The sequence below is a fragment of the Coniophora puteana genome (assembly GCF_000271625.1).
Source record: "Coniophora puteana RWD-64-598 SS2 unplaced genomic scaffold CONPUscaffold_24, whole genome shotgun sequence".
Classification (NCBI taxonomy): Eukaryota; Fungi; Basidiomycota; class Agaricomycetes; order Boletales; family Coniophoraceae; genus Coniophora; species Coniophora puteana.
Window position 1 is genome coordinate 15,656 of NW_006913076.1, and position 17,357 is coordinate 33,012.

A 17,357-nucleotide genomic window follows, 5' to 3' on the forward strand; every position below is an offset into this window, starting at 1 on the left:
AAATAACAACTAAGTACTGTAATACTGCAAAAATGACTGCAGACATCCTCACGAAGCCGCTTGCCAGAGACAGGCACCAGACGCACGTGGCTGGCCTGGGCATGAGCACGGTTTGAGGGGAGTGTTGAATAAAGCGAGACGAGAATGACACGACGTCAGTCTCGGCGTCATGAGTAAAGTCACGTGCTCTCCGCAGCGCGCTGACTGAGGTTACTCCTGTTGTAATGAATTTAGTAGTCGGACGGAGCTACACTTGAAACCGATGGCAAGCCGTGCCCATAGAATTCGTATGAGTAATCTAAAGTAGAGGAGGCCTATAGCCCCTACAAACTAGTAGTATAAATAATAGACGAACTCGAGCGAGGAAAACTCAGCTCGCACTGCTCTCATCCGCTGTGTGATTCTCTCAACCTAAGTCTATCTAAATAGGAAACCATTTCAAACCCCATTTGGTTTTTTCCGACACTGTTGGCGAACACGAATCTACTCCCAGGGGCCCAAGCGATGGCACTTCAGTCCCCCCCTTTTACAAATCTCACCAAACCCATGGTAGGAAGCCACTATGAGACTCACATTTTGTGGTATTCACCACCACTAAGGACATCATCTACCATAGAGTGCCCGGTGTACCATCGGAGTGGGCCTCTAAGACATATTAATTTTCAAGTATAAAAAGCCTTAAAGATTTGTAAAAGGGGGGGACTGAAGTGCCAGATTTGACATTGCGTAGCTTCGGCAGGAACGGCTGGTCCGAGCCTAGAGGGCATCCAGAGCTGACTCCTGCGTAAGTCTACACGATCTCGCTAGTGCAGCCAGAGATGATTGATCTAGATGGGCTGCAATTAATCCGGTAAGCTCTGGGATCTTAAAGCAGTGATGCATTCTTGGCCGGACGCCGACGGGCGACGAGGATCAGAAACAAGAACGTTGCAACTCCGCGTTGAAGTTGCGACGTGCATGATTGGGGCTCCGCCGCCACCTTTTAAAAAGCGCCCAATAAGCGACCACTGCAGACATTCTGCGATTTTTCTGTTGGGAAAAGTGGTTGAAGAAGGCGGACAGATGAAAGCCTTTTTCACCCATCTTTTGCTGTGCAAAAAGTTACTGAAAAGTTAAACTTTTGCCTCGGAGTTTGCATTTCTGTGCGGAGATTAGATAGAAACACGTCCAAATCGGGAAGGTAAAGTCCAAATTCGGTAACCCGTCCATTTTACTAGCGCAGAATTGATGCAAATGTCGGCTAAAAGGATACCTTTTCCCTCCTTTTCCTTTGCAAAAGGGGGTTCCAAAACTCGGAGGAAAAGGCTTTCATCTCGCCGCCTCTTTCTCTCGGTTTCACCCCGGATAAAATCGCCGTTTGTCTGCAGTGGACCCATGTGGGGGGGAGGCTACCCCACTGCAGACAGACAGCGATTTTACTCAGGATGGAACCGAGAGAAAGAGGCGGCGAGATGAAAGCCTTTCCCTCCGAGTTTTGGAACCCCCTTTTGCACAGGAAAAGGTATTCTTTTAGCCGACATTTGCGTCAATTTTGCGCTGGTAAATTTGGCGGGTTACCAAATTGGACACCACCTTCCTGATTTGGACGTGTTTCTATCTAATCTCCGCACAGAAATGCAAACTCCGAGGCAAAAGTTCATCTTTTCAGTAACTTTTCGCACAGCAAAAGATGGGTGAAAAAGGCTTTCATCTGTCCGCCTTCTTCACTCACTTTTCGTAACAGAAAGATGGCAGTTTGTCTGCAGTGTACTGTGTGTCTAACGTCTGAAGGCGAAAAGGGAGGAAACAACCAAACCGCACTATATTATCACCCTTGAGTAGAGCATGCACATTTCAGATGCATGTAGTGAAACGTACTACAGCGTCGATTGGAAGCGTTGAATGGAAAGGTCAACGCGAGGGTTGGTTATAACCTAGGCCTGGCCGGGCCAAACTTCACGGATTATTCTATTAGGCGATCACCAGCCGGTGTTACACTGCAGACAAACTGTGATTTTTCTGTTACGAAAAGTGATTGAAGAACGCGGACAGATGAAAGCCTTTTTCGCCCATCTTTTGCTGCGCGAAAAGCTATTGAAAAGTTAAACTTTTGCCTCGGAGCTTGCATTTCTGTGCGGAGATTAGATAGAAACACGTCCAAATCAGGAAGGTGGTGTCCAATTTGGTAACCCGCCAAATTTACCAGCGCAAAATTGACGCAAATGTCGGCTAAAAGAGTATCTTTTCCTGTGCAAAAGGGGGTTCCAAAACTTGGAGGAAAAGGCTTTCATCTCGCCGCCTCTTTCTCTCGGTTTCATACGGGGTAAAATCGCCGTTTGTCTGCAGTGTTACTTCCTCGTATTCTATGCATTTGCCTTCGATCTCCGCCAAATTCGGGCGCAAATTCGCGGGCCTTCTCCACATTCTTTGACAGGTCGCGGGATTGTTTAGTAAGTCTAGCCCGACGTAGGCGACGGACGGCCGTCTACCTCTCCAGAGCTACAGTATAAGACGATGGTTGTGCAGTGTATGGCCTCGTTGTCTCCTCCAACCTCGGCTTCGGCATCAAGATGAAGACATCCATTTTTTTCGGTCTTTTGGCAGCCGCTCTCGTCGACGCCTCTGCCATAACCTTCAGAGGTTTCCCTCACAGGGTCAAGGAGACCATCTCCGCTCCTTCAACAGCATGGGTCAAGTACTCGGCAGCACACCCGGAGACTATGCTGCAGCTCCAGGTCTCGCTCGCACAACCTCGTTTCGGCGAACTCGAGCAGCACCTTCTGGAGATAAGCGACCCATCTCACGAGCGTTAAGATGTGCGAGTAGAATTTGAGTAGAATTGACACTGAGACTTCTAAGATTGGATTGAGGGGATGATTGCACAGCAAAAACAGGAGCTTGTAGGTGGGAGGTTTGTTGAATAGCAAGCAGCAAAAATACACAATGAACCCTTTACGTACGATAACACAGAAAACTAACAAGGTAGCAAGAAAAGACAGACTATCAAAACGATACAGTAAGCATTAAAAATAGCAACGCACCCGCCCGTCCTTCAACGTCGTCGGCGCTTGGTAGTCGTACATATAAGCACCTCGTTCCCTTGCCTTGAGCGCCTTCTTCCTTTCTACTTTCCGCTCTAGACGTCCCTCACCGCTTCCTCTTCATCCGCCCCCCTGCTCCACCACTCCCATCTTCCACCAATAGCTGCGGCGCTCTCTCCAAACTCCCAGCCTCCGACTTGCGTTTCCTCCCCCTCGTCGCCGCGCCCGCACCAGCGCCTAGCGTGACACCAGGTCCACCCCCAACCTTCGAAGGCGGCGCCAACCCAAGCCCACCCGACACCCCGCCCATACTCACATCACTCGCCCCATCCCCATCCGTACTACTCGCCACCTCATCCAAAAACGCATGTGTCCCGCCCCCACCGACGCCAAAATCGGCGCTCTCACCCCCGGACCCAAACCTCTCATGCCCCCGCCTCCGCTGCCCCGTCTGCTGAAACCGGTCCTTCGCATCCGCAACCATCCCTCTCCCCCGCCCCGGCTCGCGATCAAGTCTGTCCGCAATCGCATCGAGCGAGTCCGCGCCGGACGCCATGTCCGCGTCTGCGCCGTCCATATCGAGATCGTCCGCGTCGTACCCGACGCCCATCCCGCCACCGGCGCCGCCCGCGCCGGGGCCGGGGCCGAAGCCCATCCCCGAGTGCTCGGCGAGCGAGGCGTTGAGGAACGCGTCAAAGTCAAAGTCGGCTTCGGACGGGGGCGCGCCGTCCTGCGCGCTGCTTCCATCCTGTCCGTGTCCGTGTCCGTGTCCGTGTCCTACCGCGCCGTCGCCGCTCTCGCCTGGGCCCCTCGCAGCCGAGGCGTTGGCCCCAGCTACACTCTGCTGCTGAGCAGCCGCGAGCGCCTCCGGATCGAGCCCTAGACTCTCAATCAGCGAATTGAGGCTCGTATGCAGCGCGTTCACATCGCTGTCGATCTCGCTCGCGCTCTGGTACGTCCTCTGCAGCCGCTCGTCCTGCGCCTGCAGCGGTGCGTAGCTCGCGAGCTCGTGCCCTTCCCCGCTTCCAGTATTAGGTGCGCCAGAGGAACCCGTCGGAGCGACAGCTCCAGCGCTGGGATCCACACCCACAGGCAGGTTCAAGTTCGCAAAGAAGTCCCCGGGCACGAAGCCGCGCGAGGGATCGTAGTGCATCAACTGTCCTTCCTCACCTCCACCTTCGCCAGCTGCGCCATTACCCGCTCCCGGCGCCGCACCCTGCCCTTCTTCTGGCATGGGATACGGGAGGTACGACGGAACCTGCTGCGCAGACAACGCGGCAAGCAACCGCTGCATCTGTTGTGGACTCTGCAGCACCTGCGCGAGCGCCGAGTTGACCACCGCGTCGTTGGGGTTCTGCACGGGCATTGCCACTGGGAATGGCATTTGCATGGGAAATTGTGGGAAATATGACGGGTCCTGCATGTTGAAGTTTTGGGGGCACATAGGGGGCTCAGGCTGAGGTTGGGATGGGGCGGTGTAGGATGGTGAGGATGTTGACGGGGAGGGTGCGGCAGCGGCAGCGGCGTTTTTAGAGGAGGATGCGGTGGATGGAGTGGTAGATGCTGTGGTGGATGTTGTGGAAGACGTAGAAGTCTGGTATGTCGAGGGGCGTGGGGTGATTTCCCGTGTTGGACTAATAGGCGCCGGTGCCTCGGAGGTGACGGTGACGGGCGTGTCGGGGATGGACGGCTCGATAGATACAAAGCGCGACGAGTCTTGCTGAAATGGTCGTATATGCGTCGGCGAATTTGGGGTCGCGAGCGACGAAAAGAACCCTTGTCTGTGTAAGCGCCCACCGATACGTCCCCGAAATCCTCACTCAGACTCACCATTTGCCTCGTCCTGTCCCGCCTTCTTGCGTCCATCATCGATCATCAACATCCCAGCCTTCGACCTCGACACCACCGCACCCGCGTTGGGCTCTCTGTCCCTGTTATCTCCCTTGCTCAGCGGCGCTGAGCCATGATTATGATGGCTCGCCGCGCCATGCCCGAACACACTCGCGAGGAACTTGAGAATCTTGTTAATCGTATCCTGGTGCTTCTTGTGCCTTTCTCTCGCAGCCATGGCCTCACGCCAGAGCTCCTGGTTCGACGTACGTAGCGTGTTGAGATCGGTCGAGATGGTGGCTTGGTGCCGCTTGATAGCCGCGATGCCGTTCACAATCTGGTTCACGTCGAGCACCTGCCCCGCGTTGAGCCCGCCAACGGCGGCGTTACCAGCCGCACCTGCGCTCCCCACAGGGGCTATCGCGGCTTGCTGTTGCGTTCCGTCATCCTGTGTACCGCCAGCGCCTATGTTGGGAGGGGCGCCGGCTGCAGTCTGCTTCTTGCGCTGGATAAGGCAGAGGAGGTCGGGCTGGCCACGGATAAAGTTTGGGTGCTCAAAGTTCCAAAAGTCGGCTTCCTGGTCGGAGCGGAGGACGCCCTGCTGGAGGTGGGGGATCTTGTGGAAGCCGTACATGTTAAGCTGGCGGACGAAGGACGAGAAGTTCTTGTGCTTGAACCAGCGACCGAGGACCTCGCTCGCGAAGCGCTCTTGGTCGAGTACTGTTATGATATGATTTGTGGTAGCACCACAGCATGGTCAGCCATGGAATACGAAAATATAGATGGGGATAAAACGGCAGAGGGTGGAAGGGAGGTGAAAGGAAGATCGAACGGGGATCGTACCGAAGAATGTGTCCCCCGAATCTGACCACCGAATGAGATCCTGGTCTGACGGATCGTTGACCATTCTGACATGGCCAAATGAGCCATGTGGACGCCACGGAAAGTAGTGACACGATCGACACGTACTCGTATAGCTTCTGGAGGAATGCAGGGACGACCTGTCTCGCTGGTCTGTTGAGGTGGGACGAGGAGCCCCTTGGAGCCAATGCGAGAGCATTCTGGTCCGTTGCCGTCATGGTGGCGACAACGGTGGAAGATGAGAGGAAAGAGAGTGGATGTATGCTGTGGCCTTGTACAGTGAATGAGAGGAACAGGCCAATTGGATGCAGCCATTACGCACCGCGTTTGACAGGTCTGGCCACAGGACAAACAACTCATAACACCTTTCCCTTTGTCTTTCCCAATGCTCGGTCAGTCTATCCTCGTCATGTCTTTCGTCACAACCCTTCTTATGTTTCCTCCTTATCAGTCGTCGGTCTCACGGGCGGTATCGCCACCGGAAAGTCCACCGTATCTAACCTCTTCAAGGAGCGTGGCCTCTCTGTCATAGACGCAGACATTATCGCCCGCGAGGTAGTTCAACCCGGTACACGTGGGCTCTCTCAGATCGTCTCGACCTTTGGACGCGACATTCTCCTACCTGATGGCTCCCTCGACCGCAAAAAGTTAGGGGCGATCATCTTCAATGACCCTTTCAAACGCAAGCAGCTCAATGCCATCGTGCACCCTGCTGTTAGTCGCGCTATACTCTGGAGCGTGCTCAAGTCCTGGATACGCGGTAATCGGATTTGCATCGTCGACGTCCCACTTCTCATCGAAGGAGGCATGTACAAGTGGATGGGTAGGGTCGTCGTCGTCTATTGGTGAGCATCGTTCCATCTTATGACCATCCTACGTCTTGAATGTCTCTGACGGGGTCCTAACCTCCTTCTACAGCTCTGCAGAACTCCAGCTCCAGCGCCTCATGAAGCGAGACAGGTCCTCCCGCGAAGACGCTTCCTCCCGACTCCACTCACAGCTCCCCATATCCGATAAAGTCGCATACGCAGACATCGTCATCGACAACTCGGGCTCCCTCGCCGACCTCAACACCCAGCTCTCTTCTTGCCTCACCAAACTCGAGCGAGCGGCAGGCTGGTCGTGGTACATCAGTTGGCTCTTCCCTCCCTACACTTTCTTCAGCGCACTTTCGGTAGTCGCGTGGAGAGCAATGTGGCGATCTAAAAGGCCTAGTATGCGGCGTCGTAATTAGAAATGCTCCGTTTCCTCTGTACGCATCTAATCCTCGTCCTCATTACGTCTGATAAGGGTTTCCAATCATAGACAGATTCACGAGAAATGTCATTTCACGCTAAGGAAGAGTTGTCTGGCGCCATGGAGAGACACTGATTCTCAGGCCTCATGGCTGGTTCTCGAGTGATAAATGCACGATTAGTACGGTCTTTCTTGTCTGACACATCACGGTGTCTGTGCTCCGCTGTTCCTGCGTATCGAGCTTTGCTTTTAGTGCGTTGGCTCTCAGAGCCCTCATCTCCCGTGATGTCCTTCTGGTTCATGCCCATTCTCATCTTTCACAACTGCAGCCGGTGGCGAGCCCGTCTTATAGTACAAGTGACTCGTTATCAAAATATAAGCACGTGCCCTGAGATATGTTTTTCAGGTTTGCTTCACCTCTAGAACTAGCCGCGCACAAGCGCCCTGAGTCATCAGGCCACACAATTGGTACTCTTTCTTCCCAAGGGTTATTCAGGTGCTGGCCAACAGCTAACACACATTGGGTAGGTACCATTTTATCAGTTTGCGTCGTTACTGAGCGAGGGCGACCGTGCGGTAAGCCAACCCATTTAGGGAGTAAGGCTAAGTAAGGCCTCGATTGCTCAATTCATCAAGACTTTGGGTCAACGGTAATGCAACTGGTGCTCTGTATTACACTAGTGTTGGGTTGTTACCTCCCAGACTTTCGAACCCGAGAAGACTCGCCACGCAGTAACTGTGCGCCGTAAAGCGTGTATAGGACTTGTACGACCTGATTGTTCTATATTCTCAGCGCTCATATGCCAATTCATCGATCGAGGAGATGAAACTTGAGGTAAGGTAGGTCGATTCTGCTACAGCCATTAAATAAAATTGGTGTAGCATTTTTCAAAAAAAAAAATTAAAGATGAGGAAGTACATCGACCCATGATATGGTACTGAGAGCACTGGTAGGAATACTACGTAGCGATGCGATCATTTCCCCTATCAGGAGGATTCTAGCTAAAACATAGGCAACCATAAGGCACACCACAGAGTACCCCCAAATAATCTCAACGGCAAAACGGATGTATCTGCATATGAAGCTTTCAGGAGCATCAGGCCTTCTGAATCTGAGGTAGTCAAGTATTTCACCAAAGGTGATAAATGACGCTATGTAGCAGAAGGGGGCACCGATGATGGCCAATGCTGCACATCGCCATGCCAGCTGCTCGTGAGATGAAGGAAATTGAAAGTTCCATGCTAGGAGATGGATGGCACCGTATAGCACCGCTACCGCGTACCCAACCGTGTCAGCTCCGTCTGGCAAGCTAGTTTCGCTTCCCCCAAATGTTGCGACTCTGAACCGCTCGTTCTCCATGTCGCCATAAACGATAGCGACGATATGCTGAGCGATGGTAGGGATGAAAAAAGGTGGTTCAACCCTTCATTGCCCAAATAATGTCATTAGACCTTGCATCAAAGCTTAGACGATGGGAGAACCTACGGTAGGAACCGGGCTTTATGCAGATAACGAGGAGGACTGCTTTCAGGTTTCCAGTTGATGCGACGAGGATGGTTGACACTTTGTGGTTTGTACAACCATATAAGGTATGTCATGATGCATAGCACACAGAACGCGAGTGTGGCAATCTATATTTGTGTTATGTCGAGGCCATAGCGCCACCGTGCAAAGAGCTGAACAGCGAACCAAGTGACTTGCCATATTGCAAGCCCTTTTGTGACTATAGTTCCTTTGCTTGAATCATTGACTTCACATTTGGTGAGCGCGACGACGTCAATGTTACCGTCCTTGAGCTCCGTCAACAGATATTCGGGCGTGATAGTACTCCACGGAGCTCCCTCGTAGTAAATCATGAATCCACCCATATAGGCGAAAAAGCTATGAGCAATAGTCCATGATTCATCTGTCTCAAATTCAGATTCGTACGGAACATCAAAATGGAAACGTTTTCCCCACCCTCTTTTAGTCCAGGCGTCCAATCATTGTCGCTCGTCGAATCGGTTGTGTTCGTGGAATCGTGTCTACTTGTCGGGTCATCTGTGTTTGTTGAATCGTCCGCGCTTGTGGAGCTATCTGAGCTTGCGGCATGCGAAACTTGGAGAAATTGAAGTTCGGCAAGACCATTGACCATACGAATGACGACGACTCACCTCTTATCCGAACGAGATCGTGAGTCTCTTCCTCATCCCCGCTCGCTGTTTTCTTGAAGTCAAAATGGGTTTTAACTTTGTTCCATCTCCTCTTTAACTTCTCCGATACTAAATGTGACATTATCATAAATCGACGAAAACGCATACAGATGGGAAGAGGACGGCTCACTTCCAAGTCTCTCTCTTCTGGGGTGAAGAAATTTATCCATTTGAGTGGTGAAGCGGTAGGCGCTGAGTAGCTGGCGAATGGCCCAGAGAACGCACAGCTCCGGAGCTACAAGGGTCATTAGCGTACACCCCACAGACCTGATCATAAGGCGTGTGGGGGAGTCGTAAGGGCTGGGTACGTTGGGATGCATAACCTTGTAAATGCAAGAGAATATAGTAAACATGCATGTCGACAAGATGGTCCAGATGGTTCGCCCATTCTGAGACACTACTCCACTGCTAGTAGTAGTGTCCGGGGATGGAGTAGGATCTGTCCCTATTAGCGGTAGAGCAAGTGACGTTTGAGCGAGAGAAATGAGAAACATCCAATACATGTTAAGGGGGAGAATGGATGGATAACCAAAGGGCGAAAGTGAGTGCGAGACTATATATGCTTGGAGACTGCGCGCACGCCGCGCAGCCGGTGAACATTGGGGGCAATCTGTAGTAGATTGTCCCGGAGTTGCCCACGTTGAGCATGTGCGATAGCCCAACTGCTATGCTCCAAGTACTAGATCACACCATTTGATTGGTGGTTTCGAACATGCAGCGTCCTCATGCGAACCTTTGGCGCCGATGGGGCTTGACAAATAGAGCATTAAGGCACGCGGCGTCCCTATCAGAGCCTATCAGCTGTAACCACATTTTTTCGGTTCCCTTTGTAACCTATAACTCTCAAATATTTTTACTCAACTCGACAAGGTTATGAAACGAAATTTACATTGAGCATATGTTCTCAACGGTTGTGTCAAAAGAGTCAATTATATTGTAGGAGTTAGCGTAGGGAGCATAATCTCAACGAAAAATCTAACCCTAACTCTGAGTCAAAGTCCGAATGATCTCCTACCAGCTTCACTTATTTTTCTCTGTCAACAAAAGCATCGCCCCTTCTTCCTGAAAGAGATTCAGGAGACCTGGAAGACTGACCGCTCGTGCGGGCATTACTTAGAACGTTCTGCGCCGTAGAACGTAATATTAAAACGTTCTATTAGAAATGTGAGGCGATACACGCAGTGGTTGAGCGCTTCATCATGAAGTTCCCATACACGAGTAATGTCCTTGATCCATGGCGTGGGTTTCTAGGCGCTCGTGAAGCAGGCTCTGCTCGCCATTTGAAATGCATGTGCTGTCCTAGATCAAGATCACTGACTCCTGTGTCGGGAAAACGGAAAGGGGCGTTCTGACGCAAATGCGGAAAGCCCGTTGCCAACGCGTCGAAGTGACCACTCCTTCGTCACAGCGGCATTTTAATACTGTCAAAATGGCGTAAACATGGCATAAGAACGCATTCCGATTGGTTCATCGCTGGTGTAGACGCATCACAACGGCGTTGGGACGGGGTTGGGACGGCATTCAGAAGGCGTCTATACCTTGCTGTAGTTGCAGACGCGTCAAAACGGGTAGCGGAACATAATTATGCGTCGTGACGCGTCCATACGGGTTTCAGGGTTTTCCGACAATTGTGATGCCGGTCCTTCAGAAAGGCTTATCGATTTTTCCATGGAGTCCATGAGGCCACCAGAGCGAACCCATGAAGTGTGCCCTTCGTTCTGGGGGGGACAGCGGGCGGGGGCATTTCAGATCTGGATTGTTGTCTCGTGGGCAGCCTCGCTGATCGTGTTCACCGGGTTCAGAGTTTTATTGCAGACATGAAGAGCTGACAAGAAGAATCGCGCGCTGTCCCTACACGGTAAAGTGGTGTATACAACTTCCCAAACCGAAGAGAAATACAGAGACGGGCACAAACTGCGTCCTCATGCCAGAGCGAGTTGCTTGAGCTTACCAAAGTCGGGTGTTCCGAGACCCGTAACTACAGTGATGGTTAAAATACTACAGCTCGACGATCATGGAATTCTGAAACGTACCAGGGTCCCATCCTTTCGTAGCCTGTCGCCATCAAACACACCATGAGACCTTAAGCACTCCGTTATGTGATATGGTACGTACATTGAACCCGTTGGTCCCACACCCAGGATTACTCCCCTCCGTGATATCGTTCAAGCCGGCAAAGCCAGTAGAGTACAGCCATGGGTTCAGGAACCCGAGCGGGCCCTTGCCTGCCTGTGCTCGGGCGTCATTGAGAAGTGCGATGATAGCCGCGAACGTGGGTGCGGCGCACGACGTGCCGGTGTCGTTCTGGGCGCGGCCATAGTTCTCGATGAAGAAGTTGACGCCCTGGGCTGAAACGTCTGGGTACCCCTGGATATTCAACGAACCATCAACGTAAAAAAGTATATTTAGCGAAAGTCCTTACGCGTCCACTCCTAGTGTAACAGGGACGGTGAGTGGCTGGCGTACAACAACAGAGAGTGTCTTACGAGTTGTACAGCCCAGTATACTCGTCTCCGAGGTACGCGAGATAGTCTTGAACTGCTTGGTTTTGGTACGCAGGACGAGGATACTAGACGAACCTGTTATACCCGACTTCGAGAGGACACCATTGACTGAATTTCCACTTACGATGTTACTGAACCCTCCGCTACTAGAGTAGACTCCGTCGATCCCCGCAACCTCAGGAATATGGTACGTCATGCCGACGGACGTGACACTACATAATAAAAGGTTTGAGAGTACCGAAGCGGATGGGGGGAAATCTTACTAAGGGCAGCTAGCGGGGAACTGAGGGTCGAAGGGCACGACAGTGCCGTTGCTGTAACCGACCCCGTAATCACCGGACGAGTATATGACAGAGACACCACGTGCCCCTTTCGCCGATAGTAAGAGCCAGGACAGGAGTGCTAGTGTAGCAAAGGAGGCTTACCCAACGCAGCGAAGTTCTGACAGACCTTGTTTGAAAGCGTAAGCGAGTCTGAGAAATGGGATGGGTGAGCTTGAAGACAGCAATAGAACCACCAACTTACTAGAAAGCTCGCTCTCTCCGTAACTCGTCGAAATAACTTGAGGCGGGTTGGTTTGGTTCAGGACAAAGTCGACGAACTATATATATGGTTTCATATAGACGATTTTTGCTCGCAAGCGCGTATCAGACAACACGTACGTCCAGCGTTCCAGTCCCGAAGGTCCAGTTGACATTAGGAGGGTCACCTGGAAACTCACCGATGGTGTAGAACGTCGCAGGCATCGGACGTGTAAGACCAAACGCGTACTGGACGTCCAGATTGGCCTCTGCACCGGGATCTGTCTGGTTGTTCGTCCCGCCTGCACTGGGTAATGAGATGGTTGTGCAATTTGATAGAGACGTCGCTTACCAGTGATAGATACGACGGAAAAGTTAGAGCCGACAGCCGACGGTACTTGCGCTTGCAGGAAATTGTCCCAATCGACGAGGTTCGCCCACTCATCAGTGAAGCCCGTGACCGCGATGGCGTTGCCGTTTGACGCCGACGGCGTGTAGTTGCCGATATTGTAGAGCTGACGAAGACAGCTAGGGGTGATCTGATATTCGCATGAGGGATCGATGGATCCGGTGCTGTTTGCTCGTGAATTGATCAAGTTCAGAGAACGTCTTTCGTGGGCAGCGTTGACCGAGCGCTTCTTCATGTCTGTACGCGGAGAGGGCGCATGCATGGTGAGAGGATGGACGAGGTCGATGTGGTCGTGAAGGATCTCCGGGAGACTATATTCCAGCGTGCGGATGAGACTGTCTCCAGACTCAGCGTGCTTGTAGAGATGCAAGTCCTAAACATCATCAGCAAACGTGTTGATCACAAACAGACAAAACAGCAACTACCGTGTCGAACATGGACTCTGCGAGGCGCACAGGGACGCGAACCGTCATCCAATCACCCGCTGCAGAGTGCTTGACCTCCGCCTGATCGACCCCATGTACAGCCAGCCACTCAGCGACAATCCCGTGCGTGTCAACGTGAGGCGCCATGAGCTCGTGCACCTCCTCCTTCGACAGATGTACACCATAGCGCTCGTGAGATGGGTCGCTTATCTCTAGAAGGTGTTGCTCGAGTTCGCCAAAGCGGGGCTGAGTAAGCGAGATCTGGAGCTGAAGCATAGTCTCCGGGTGTGCGGCTGAATGCTTGACCCATCCAGTTGAAGGAGCGGAGGTGCTCTCCTTCACCCTTTGAGGGAAGCCTCTGAAGGAGAGGGCAGATGCGTTGACGAGAGCAGCTGCCAAAAGACTGAAGAAGATGGATGTCTTCATCCTGGTGCTCGATGCTCGGTCAAGGGAGGAGATGAGGGGTGGATCGCGCGCGTGGCCACCGTCTTATAGTACCATGATGGTCGCAGACGGCCGCCCGTCGCCTACGTCGAACCAACCATACAAAACAACCTTACGCCCTATCGCGTCAAGTGGGGAAGTCCAGCTCACGGTTGCGTTCCTTGCTGACTTTGCTGCCGCATTTAGCGAGGACCGACGGGAAATGTAGCGCTGACGCGGGGAAACAACACCGCGTAGTGATCAACTGGTCGATTAACTCAGCAAGTTTGTCCCGAGCAAGTCCGAGTATCACGAACGAGGTGTGCTATCTTTAGCCTTGGTCTCTTTAGAACAAAGCCCAGAATTCAGAAGGTCGTGCGGGGGACATGGCACCAAGAGGAATCAGGACGAAGTGAGGATCATGATTCGGAGAGTCGGTCGGTCGGTCAGAGAGCGGCGTGACAGGGCGGGACCGGTATTTCTCTTGTCGGCCCGAGCTCGACCGCATAAGGGGTATCTAGCCACGTGGCCTGCCGTGTGCAGAAACGCGTCCAGGACGCGTCAATTTGAATCAACGCGTTCATCTCGTTCATCTAGGCTTTTAGTCCACCTGAGGGTACGTACTCTACGGATAGAGTATTTCACGGGTGACCTGTGGCAGTTACCTCCCATTTAACTCTCGCCTTCAGATTCTGACCTCCTTCGCACTTGCCTTCACATACATCGCGTATTGGGCGCTTCTAAGGTGGCGATGGAGCCTCAAGGCCTCAAGCACAACCTCGTGGGTCAAACGCGGGGGTGCAGCGCTCCTTGTCTCTTAGCTTGAACCTTAACTCCCCGACGTCAGCAACAGAATGCACGACTGCCTCAGAATCCCAGAGCTCATCGCATCCATCGCAACCCATCTAGATCAGCCTTCTCTGGCTGCGCTTGCACGGTTGTGTAAGGTGACGCAAGAACCCGCGTTGGATGCCCTTTACACCGAGATTTGGAGGTTGCAGGACCTGCTGTGCGGGCTGGATGACGATTTATGGGATTTGACAGACAAAGGAAGAACCGTGGTGAGCGTAGAGCAGCTCGCGTTTTGCATCGATAGTTTGAACGAGAAATATCGCTACATAGACCCTTACACGGCCCTTCACGCGCAAAGATTGGGAGACCTTACACCGCCACACGCGTCGCGTTCAGACCTTGTATCTCACTACGGAAGATCGTCGCCATGCAAAGACTCTCACTCCTACTGTGCACGCCGATGTTTTTAGAGCCACTCTGGCTTACTCTATGTTAAAACCTATGATATGTGAGACCTCACTCGGTGTGGTGCATAACGAGTGTATTCTGTACCTATGATATGTGAGACTAGGTACAGAGCAATGTAAGCGTCGTGGTCATGTATCGTAGACGAGAGCGTGCTTACCCTCACTCGGTGTGGTGCATAACGAGTGAGGGAAGAGAGACGAGGAACGCTGGTTCGAGTATATCTCACCAGCATTCCATACTGACGCTTCGGTAGTGCTTCTGCCGGTGGCACTAACCGTGACGCGGTGGACGCGAACCTCCGGTTCCTAACACTCTACCCCATCTAAGCTCTTTCCACGCTTGACGTTCTTAGGCGTTGGAGGTGATACTCTGCAATCCATTGTACCGGGCTGGTCTTCCACGGATACGCTCAAATTCTTCCTCGTTTCTACGCTGAAAAGCCTTCAGCTCAGGAATATAGAAGAAGCCCAACCTCACGTCGCTGTTCAACTAGCGGGTCAGCAATGCGACTCGCTGTTGGATCTCAACTTGTCATGCCTCGACGGCTACAGTCACGACTCCACGGCGGAGCAGCTCGCTGTCGCTTTCTCCCAGCTGAAGAACGTCAAATCTATCCGTTTTTTTGATAGTTGCATGGGCTCCCGCGTTGGATGGGTCCCGGCCTTTGCTTGCGCACCCTCTCTTCGCACCCTCAACCTTGCTGTGGCATGTGTCTCCCACGTTGTCGAAAATCCCTGCGCCCTGAGCTCGACCTCGCACTTCTCCATTGATACGTTTTATACTCCGTATTCGTTGGCCGGATTGATCCAAACCCTCAGCGAAGCGCTGCTCCCGGAAAAAGTCACCTCTATCCAGCTCTCCGTTGGACTGCCTCACCTTGGAACCCCAAGAGGACCAAGGGACGGCATATCCTTCGCTGACATCCGAGGGTTACTCACATTCACTAAACTGAAAAAGCTCATCATCTCCTCGGACGTTGCCCCGCTCCTGAGCGACGCTCACATGGAGGAGCTCTCTACCGCCCTTCCATTGCTCCGTACCTTCCAATACTCGTGGAGTCCCGCCCTACATCGGGACAACAGAACGGCAGAGCACGGTGGTTATGAGATCCAACACTGGTGGGCAGGCGAAAGACACGGTGATGTAGTCACTCTAGCCGGTCTTGCTGCGCTGGTATCAAACTGCCCCGACCTTGTGTCGGTCGCGCTTATCGTCGATGCTCGGCAAATTGAGAACGCATCCCCGAGGGATATCAAGGTGAAGGCGGGGTCTGGCTCGCGTGTCACAAACCTCTGTCTGTGGTGCTCGCAGGCCAATGATGCGGAGTATGCCGGGGCATGTCTAAAGGCCATGTTTCCGCAACTCGTCAAGTTCACGACTCCTGCTTCGCCTTGGACTTGCCAGTCGGTCTGGAAAAGTGTCAAGATTGGCCTATTGACAAAGTCGTCTTGATAGTTTTACTTTCTAATTGCCTAGGTTCTGTGAAGAGCACATATGTCTATCAGATGTGCCAATCGTGTTATCAATGGACCAACACCTTGTCAGTTTATAAATTTACGGTAGTTGCTGCATAGGAACATCGATACATAGTTATCTCGCTGGGTTCCGCACTGTAGTTCTCATTAAATTGCATAACCTTTCATGCTGATGTAGACGATTGTTTGGATGGCTACACGATTGCAAACAGCCATGTCGGTGAGTATTCAGCGCAAGCGTTCGGTACTATAGTTGTTAAATGAAACTGGCAATTGTGAATCATATCAATAAAGTACCTTAGTAGTCCATACAACACCCCGCACCTCCATAGGAGACAATGTAGGAAACAGCGCACCCACCATCTTATAGCCCTAAAACCGAGACGGCCGCCTGTCGTCTACGTCGAACTGGGCTTACAAAACATCAACACGGCCTGTCATACGAGGTGGGGAAGTCCGGATCACGTTTGTGTTCTTCAATGACTAGGCCGCATCCACATTTGGCGAAGCTCAGAGGAAAAAAAAACACATGGATGGTGCGGGGAAGCAACATCGCTCAGCAAGCCACCCAGTGATCGAGTGACTTCGACTGGCCGACGGATTTGACGACATTGGCCATATCAAGGCCGACGTGACAGGGCGGGACTAGGGCGGCGCCGTTGCTCTTGTCGGCCCTAGCCGCAGCGTGAGAAAAGGCAGGAAATGCCGCATGTTGACTTGTTTGATCCTCTGCTGTCTTAACGCGATGCATCACTGTCTTGAGATCCCAGAGCTTGTCGAGAATATCTGCTATCACCTCGATCATGAGGCTGTCTCAAACCTTTCAAGCACAAGCAAGGTTATTCACGATGCGAGCTTCAACACGCTGTACAGCGAAGTCGGGAACTTGAAGGCCCTGTTTGCTGGTTTGACAGACGATCTCTGGGAGTCGGTTGATCAAAGGATGATCTTAGTCAGTCCGATTCTCTGATGTGGTTCTCATTAGATATTGGATCAGATTTCCTGAGAGCTGACCGATTTTCAAGGACGTTGGCCGTCCCTTCACTCACGAGGACTGGAACACTTTGCAACAGTTCACTTCCCCAGTTCGCTCTCTAAACATTCACCTTGCCGAGACAGACCCCCGGCATCCGTCGAGGTCGTCCGTACTGCACCATAATGTGCTCGATCAAGCTTTGCTCTATAACTCTTCAGGCATAA

At 52.3% G+C, this 17,357-nt stretch overlaps 5 protein-coding genes across 5 annotated transcripts; 2 read left to right on the plus strand and 3 right to left on the minus strand.

Moving 5' to 3' along the window:
• Positions 1–4,836: 4,836 nt before the first annotated feature.
• CONPUDRAFT_68066 (uncharacterized protein) lies at positions 4,837–5,929 on the minus strand (the record flags this gene model as incomplete). The annotated part of the gene is made up of 4 exons (XM_007777611.1): positions 4,837–5,205; positions 5,263–5,570; positions 5,694–5,758; positions 5,820–5,929. The coding sequence occupies 4 exons, from the start codon at positions 5,927–5,929 to the stop codon at positions 4,837–4,839; spliced, it is 852 nt and encodes a 283-aa protein (XP_007775801.1).
• A 167-nt stretch (positions 5,930–6,096) lies between these two features.
• On the plus strand, positions 6,097–6,945 carry CONPUDRAFT_78350 (dephospho-CoA kinase; the record flags this gene model as incomplete). Its single annotated transcript, XM_007777619.1, has 3 exons — positions 6,097–6,103; positions 6,163–6,556; positions 6,630–6,945. The coding sequence occupies 3 exons, from the start codon at positions 6,097–6,099 to the stop codon at positions 6,943–6,945; spliced, it is 717 nt and encodes a 238-aa protein (XP_007775809.1).
• A 961-nt stretch (positions 6,946–7,906) lies between these two features.
• On the minus strand, positions 7,907–9,643 carry CONPUDRAFT_78351 (uncharacterized protein; the record flags this gene model as incomplete). Its single annotated transcript, XM_007777620.1, has 7 exons — positions 7,907–7,945; positions 7,978–8,371; positions 8,434–8,579; positions 8,646–8,829; positions 8,883–9,045; positions 9,102–9,209; positions 9,271–9,643. 7 exons carry the CDS (start codon positions 9,641–9,643, stop codon positions 7,907–7,909), a joined length of 1,407 nt encoding a protein of 468 aa, XP_007775810.1.
• Positions 9,644–10,923: 1,280 nt separating this feature from the next.
• CONPUDRAFT_113847 (subtilisin-like protein) lies at positions 10,924–13,447 on the minus strand. Its single transcript, XM_007777621.1, has 12 exons — positions 13,000–13,447; positions 12,518–12,947; positions 12,301–12,467; positions 12,170–12,245; positions 12,070–12,117; positions 11,908–12,013; positions 11,769–11,856; positions 11,627–11,709; positions 11,563–11,572; positions 11,256–11,507; positions 11,174–11,195; positions 10,924–11,118 (listed from the first exon to the last, which is right to left on the minus strand). Exons 1-12 carry the CDS (start codon positions 13,423–13,425, stop codon positions 11,063–11,065), a joined length of 1,764 nt encoding a protein of 587 aa, XP_007775811.1. The 5' UTR covers positions 13,426–13,447; the 3' UTR covers positions 10,924–11,062.
• A 779-nt stretch (positions 13,448–14,226) lies between these two features.
• Positions 14,227–16,134, plus strand: CONPUDRAFT_170369 (uncharacterized protein; the record flags this gene model as incomplete). The annotated part of the gene is made up of 2 exons (XM_007777622.1): positions 14,227–14,483; positions 15,130–16,134. Exons 1-2 carry the CDS (start codon positions 14,277–14,279, stop codon positions 16,132–16,134), a joined length of 1,212 nt encoding a protein of 403 aa, XP_007775812.1. The 5' UTR covers positions 14,227–14,276.
• Positions 16,135–17,357: the final 1,223 nt, after the last annotated feature.

Bases quoted from the DNA above. Each gene is read 5' to 3' on its own strand.
- CONPUDRAFT_113847 (XM_007777621.1), bottom strand. From the start codon at position 13,425: ATGAAGACATCCATCTTCTTCAGTCTTTTGGCAGCTGCTCTCGTCAAC. The intron at 12,246-12,300 runs GTTGTCTGATAC...CCATATATATAG, and splicing joins CTGGAACGCTGGACGTACGT to TTCGTCGACTTTGTCCTGAA. The intron at 12,014-12,069 runs GTAAGCCTCCTT...TATCGGCGAAAG, and splicing joins TCAGAACTTCGCTGCGTTGG to GGGCACGTGGTGTCTCTGTC.